Consider the following 6535-nt stretch of genomic DNA (forward strand, 5'->3'; position numbering starts at 1 on the left):
ACGGGTCCCCGTTCCTCTTCCTTACAGTTGGATCCGCACTGCGCACACAATCCTTCCTTCACTCCTTCATTCCGGAGCTCCACTGAGTGTGCAAACCCGATTGCGTGAGACCCGCGATGGAGCTGGCGGGCGAGTTCTTCACGCTCGCTCCGGGAACAGAGGAGACACAGCTACGGCAAGGATCTGCAGCTCAATCAGCTAGCTAACTCAAGCATTTAATGCGGATGTACTTTGTATAATCCTCCCCACGCCCAGTGTTTTGTTGTAGCGGCCCCCCATGTGCCCGCCGTGGCCCGGGCCTGTGCGCCCCAGCATGTATATATAGCCGGCGCATGGCGCGAAGGCAGCACACAGCAAGCCGCTGATCGCACAGAGCAGAGCTCGATCGAAGTGCAACACTCTGCTAGATTACATCACATATAGCTGCTACAACTCACTGCAGCTAGTAGTACTAACTAGTAGCTAGGTAGCTACGTGATCGTGATCATGGCGTTAGTGCGGGAGCCGATGGTGTCGTACGACGGCGGGTTCGACGCCGAAGCATCGGCGTTCGACGCGCTCGGCTACAGCGGCCACGACGCGCTGCTCGGAGGCGTCGACGCGGCGGCGCTCTTCGGGGGCTACGCCTACGTCCACGACGAACCAGCCGGCGCCACCAGCGCCTACGTGCTGGACAGCGCAAGCTGGGCGAGAGCGGGGCCTTCCGTGCTCTCGTTCGACCACGCCGCGCGGGGCCACGCGGCCCAGGCGGTCGCGGAGGAGGAGCCCGACTGCGACGCGTGGATGGACGACATGGACGTAGATCAGGGCCATCAGCACGCGGCGCCGGCGTCGACCATAGGGTTCGACCCGGCCACGGGCTGCTTCAGCCTGACACAGAGCTCCGTCGGCGCGCGGCGGCCGTTCGGGCTCCTGTTCCCGAGCACGTCCAACGGCTCGCCGGATGCCGCGGCGCTGGCGCGCGGTTCCTCGAAGCGATCGTACGCGGCGCGCGTGCAGGACCAGGACGCGGAGCCGCGGGCCACCAAGAAGCGGTGCGGTGCGAGCAGGAAGACGAGCAAGGCGAAGCCGGCGGCGCCCACCATCACCTCGCCCAAGGGGGACCCGCAAAGCCTCACCGCAAAGGTAAATTCGGTACCGAATCTTTGTACTGCTCGAATTCATTATCATTGCGTTTCCTTGGGGATTTCGGAGGATCTGAACGTACCGTTCTGTTGCAGAACCGGCGGGAGAAGATCAGTGAACGGCTCCGGACACTGCAGGAGCTGGTGCCCAACGGCACCAAGGTCGACATGGTCACCATGCTAGAGAAGGCATTCAGCTACGTCAAGTTCCTGCAGCTGCAAGTCAAGGTGCTGGCAACGGACGAGTTCTGGCCGGCGCAAGGGGGAACGGCGCCGGAGATCTCCCAGGTGAAGGAGGTGCTGGACGCCATCTTATGAAGAGGGGGCAACTGAACTGAACAGCTTAGCTAGCCTCCGCGGCAAACGTATAAGGATATGGTAGAGATTAATCAGTAACGAACCACCTCGTTCGAAGATAAATAAGGAGGCGTATGCAAACGTAGGTCCTCTGGTTTACTCTCGCCACTATGTACCCTATTACAGGGGACCTAGGTTGCGTTATATGTACGTACTTGATCTGATGCAGTGATTTAGAGGGAGAGAGGTTTAACATTTTGTTAATCCTAAGTTTTTTTGTTTGTAAAATTTAGGTTCATTATATTCTTTCTATAGTTAAATAAATAGAACCCCAATAGCGAGCGAACATTCACTGTGGGGCTTGGCAATTGCGAACGTTTTCCATGACAAATTCTTCAAAAGCACATGGCAATTTGAAGCCCAACGTCGAAACTGGATTTGAATTTACATGACATGATAGACTAATGTTTGTACCAAACTAGCAATGTGATGAACTTTTTTCAGAAAAATGCATGCCTTTATAAAAGGATGTTTTCTGTTAGGGAATACCATGAGTACGCTAATTACTCGTGCAGGATATGACTACACAGAAAAAGCCTAAGCAAATACTATTTCTCTTTGCGGGGAGGGAGGGGGGTTGCAAATATTGTTGTCTCACCCGCACACTTCTTCAAGCCTTATGCTACTACTTGTATTTGTATGAGCCATGAGGTAAGATAATGGCAACTCTAACCGAACCTTCGAAAGATATCCCTTCAAATTGCTCGTCAAATCTTATGTCCTCAAATATGAGTTAAAAATGTGTAGAGCTAACCGAACACTCCAATTTAATTTCTCAAATCCAAATTGAACACAACCATGTCATTCAAAATTCAAATTTGAAACTAGATTAAGAAAACATAATGCATAATTTTACATACTAGTTCATAACAGAACATCATATTTCATAATACTAAAAAACATTAAGCACAAAACTAAAGCTAACCAAAGCTAAATTTAAGCTAAAACAATCACAAATCGCAGGCGGAGAGCTGCGCCTCAACGGCATAGTGCTCCTCCTCCTTCTACTGGTGGAAGGACAACACGTTGCTGCTCCCATGCACTGCCCCCTAACATGGGGCTCCTCATCCTTCCCCCCTCCCCTTCCACTGACGACAATGATTTGGCGGCAGCATGGGGTTTCTCCTCCTCCACCTCCTCCGTCTTGCCGTTTACTTCTGGCACGACGACCGATCGAAGATGTTAGTAGAAGTAAGCAAAGTGATGTGTGGAGAGCAGCCTCGCCGTGTGGAATAGGGCGGCAACGACGGTGAATCGAGCGGCGACATTTGGACAATGGTGGTGGCGAATCGGGCGGCAACGGTGATTTCGGGCCCAATCCTGACGACTTTTGGGGAAAAAGGGCGACGACTGCAAATATCAAGGGTTTAAATGAGGCGCCAGCGGAAATTTATAGCCGTGGGAGGTCAATCGGGTGACGCGCCGACTGGTATGCCATTTTTTTCCAACAAGAAGAGCTAGCATCGGATTTTAGGAGAATGAATGTTTCCTGCTGAAATTTGAGAAGGAAAGGAATCTTTTGAGGCTTATCTCCTAACAAAATGCCAATATGAGGAATTAAGGATTATTGAGGGTTCGGTTAGATATGACCTAATAACAAGAACCGCACACCATGTGTACTATTATTCCACACTTTCTGCGGCATGCACACAAGGTAGGAGTAATAGTATATCGCCGCTTAGTTGAAAAAAAAACAGTATACCATTGTTTTCCATTTACCTTTTTCTAGGAATGGCCGTTACTTTCACTTTTCAGTCCACATATTAACACTGCGTGCACTTGTTTATTACTTGCTCCCTCTTGCGCATAACATTAGTGTCAGTTGTCCCCTTGTATCAAGCTTGGGGCAGCGTTTGTACTCACCTAGAATTTGTTAGACACATGGATCATCAATGCTCCTTCTTAGTTGCACGTAAGTGGAACTAATATAGTGCTTAGTTGCTGACAGTTCTATGTTATGATTAGCTTAGGAAGTAAGCATTAATCCCAGTAATCAGGTAGCATTTCTTGCTGCTGCCCAAGTCTCAGAAAATGGTTTATTTGCATGGCGATCGGAGGCATAGCCAATAGTCTACGAACAATTGCTTTGTTTTTCCAAAAAGGATTTTGCCCCTGATAGGGTTGGACGAGGCACTTGCTACTACTAGTGGCCACAATGAGGTTTGATGCTTTCCAACTAGAGTTTGGCCACAATGGGGCAGGAAAAGGCAGTCGTAGTTATCAAAGAGTGATCCAGAACTATTGAGCAGAACTTGATCTCAAACTTGTGGTTGGATAAGAGTCTTTTTCATTTTTGCCACACTTCGCCATGATAGAACCAAGACATCCTCTTCTATTTTTTTTCTGTTCTGTAAGACTGTTTGGCCATCTAACACAAACTAAAGGCACGGCAGGCTAGAATAACTTACTTGGTTATTGTTTGGTTCACCATTGGCGGAGCTATATATCAGACGAGGATCACCGTGAGTGTGTGAGCTAGGAGAGGTGGAAAGAAGAGGGCTGCCCGAGAGAGATACATCCCCGAATATACAAAACATTACTCATGCATGCTTGCCCTAGCTAACTTTTGTTCGGTGATTTGGTCGGGGTTACTGAATTTACCATTTACACTTAGGTCATGAAGTCTATGTTGTTAAAAAAAATTATTTCATAGATTACTGTATTGCTTCAAGATGGTGCAACTACATGAGATTAATTCCATGCTTTTGAACATACCATTTATAGGTTACACATCATGGCCGCTTTATTAGCACGTACAAGTAATTATCACTATGATATTTAACTATGCATGATGCCAGGTGATGTTGTATTATCTTTTGCTTGCAGTTAGGAGTGCTGATGGAATGATCGCATCGTATATGATTATCCTTAATTATGCCTGGTGGATCATCAGATGGAATCTTTCCGTCTATAAGCTTCTTCCAGCTGATGAAACTAAAGTGACATTTGGCAACAAAATCATTCATTCATTGTGCCCCATGGTAGAGACCAGTATGATGTATTATAGAGATGCCTGATAGGGCTATATCTTATATATATTGTATGATACTATGTGTTTTAGTGTTTTTAATGTGACGTTTTTTGGGCATGCACTTCTGCTTTCCTAGGTTATTGATGATTTCCCCGCAGCCCATTCGAAGAAAAAATGATTTCCCCACGAAAAAACAAGATACCAATGATTAATTTGATTATGTTAACTCTAATACTGCACGATGAAGTCGGTACCTCATCCTCTAGTAGACCAATGCACCAATACAATTACCATTGCAGCCAATGTTGACCTCAAGTATGACTATCACGTGGTAATATATCTATGGTAGCCCTATATTATATATACAAGTACTAGTTCTCCATCGGCCGCTATTTGATTTGCGAACTCTGCTTCGTTACGAGACAAGTTTACAAATTTTGATGCAGACTGGAGGAGAAGATAAGAAGTTGCCCCATCAATCAAAAGGGTAATATAGTCTTTTGCATCCAAATCCATCTATTCAATACATTTAATCTGCGCTAATATGGCGATAGCCCTTTTATGTAACTTTTAAGATTTGTGTAAATTTTTAAGGGGGTTGTACCAAAGCAAAACACGTTGCCTCCTACTTTAATGACCAAGTTGTTAAATCTTAATGCATGTGGTGCAAATTAGTGGCAAATGGTTGTTTATCCCAAATCTCCCAACTCAACCAGGATACTCTTTCCTTACAAAGAAGAAATAATGTAAGATACATTAGAAAACACCCTGCTATGCTCTACGGATGCTTGGCGCAAAATGAAACACATAGTACATTGATCTGTACTGAATCTCCTTCCTTTTTTTTCGAAACAGAGGCAAAAGATTTACTTCATCAGTAAATTAAGCAGATGAGTGCTCAACTTTTCTTAGAGCTCCCACTCCCATAGGCAGTCAGCGCAACAGGTGGCGGTGAATTGCGTGGTCTAGCACGAGGGGGAGAAACAACCATAGAGGTCCGCTTCCCCCGTTCTGCGGCACCGTCATGGAGCTCGACAAGTGAAGATGTCAAATAGACAAACCCCGAGGAAAACATAACCACAAGATCATACATGGGAGGGGAAGAAGTTTTTGTACCAATCACCACCTTCGACTCCATCGACCCGCTGGCAATCACCTTGACATGTCCCCTACCGCTGATCACCTGCTGCATTATCACATAGCCTCCAAAAAAACTAATGGGTGGCATGGTTTGGGCGAGAGATGGGCGGGACTAGCTAGATGAAGGGATGAAGTACGTACATTCACCTGGTGACCGTGAGAAAAAAAGGGCTAATCCATTTGACTGCTCGAGCACACGGAAAAACGCCAGTAGGAAAACCAGAATCTGGCACACGACGGCCGGGACCTACATGCCAAACCATAAACTAAAAGGGGGAAGAACCCAACAAAAGTTTCGCTTAGTGGGGTAATTCGGATGATCTTTTTTTTACTAACTAAAAGATATAGGTAGAACTACAATCCATACTAAACTGGAATTAAAATGACCAAGAGATGACTTGTAGAACGATAGAGAAAACCGTCCTAGCTTAAGTTCCAAGAGATCATCCGAATTATCCGCTGTGGTATCACTAAGGAAATATTGACATCATCCATTATGCATGACCTTAGTTAAGTGCACAACTACGAGAGCGGAGTTCAATTTGTCGGGCACCACAACAATAACATTACTATCATTGACTTCGTACATATTTCAGTGCAATTCATATCCACGATTAACTCTAGGTGCACAACTACGAGGAGAGAACGTGATCTCTATACCCATCATGCAAAAACTAGTAACACTTCCGCTTCAGTACAACCCCCCTAAACACATCGAGGGCTCAGATTATCCCATATCCCTTCATAACAAAGGGCAGGATGGTCTTTTCTTAATATATTTTTAGCAGTTGGTCTTTTTTTAAAGCACGTCTACGTCTCGTATACAAATTGCACAGGTGCTGGGCCGGCCCATTAAGCTACCACGTTCAATATAAGCTCAACCTAAGTTAAGTGCACAACTACGAGAGCGGAGTTCAATTTGTCGGGCACCACAACAATAACA

The 6535-nt window shown here is 46.2% G+C and overlaps 1 protein-coding gene across 1 annotated transcript; it reads left to right on the forward strand.

Moving 5' to 3' along the window:
* The first annotated feature begins 471 nt into the window (after positions 1 to 471).
* On the forward strand, positions 472 to 1663 carry LOC123134396 (putative transcription factor bHLH086). The gene is made up of 2 exons (XM_044553657.1): positions 472 to 1125; positions 1221 to 1663. The coding sequence occupies exons 1-2, from the start codon at positions 487 to 489 to the stop codon at positions 1440 to 1442; spliced, it is 861 nt and encodes a 286-aa protein (XP_044409592.1). The 5' UTR covers positions 472 to 486; the 3' UTR covers positions 1443 to 1663.
* Positions 1664 to 6535: the final 4872 nt, after the last annotated feature.

This window comes from Triticum aestivum, chromosome 6B (genome assembly GCF_018294505.1).
Source record: "Triticum aestivum cultivar Chinese Spring chromosome 6B, IWGSC CS RefSeq v2.1, whole genome shotgun sequence".
In the NCBI taxonomy this organism is placed as follows: Eukaryota; Viridiplantae; Streptophyta; class Magnoliopsida; order Poales; family Poaceae; genus Triticum; species Triticum aestivum.

Bases quoted from the DNA above. Each gene is read 5' to 3' on its own strand.
- LOC123134396 (XM_044553657.1), top strand. From the start codon at position 487: ATGGCGTTAGTGCGGGAGCCGATGGTGTCGTACGACGGCGGGTTCGAC. The intron at 1,126-1,220 runs GTAAATTCGGTA...GTTCTGTTGCAG, and splicing joins CGCAAAGCCTCACCGCAAAG to AACCGGCGGGAGAAGATCAG.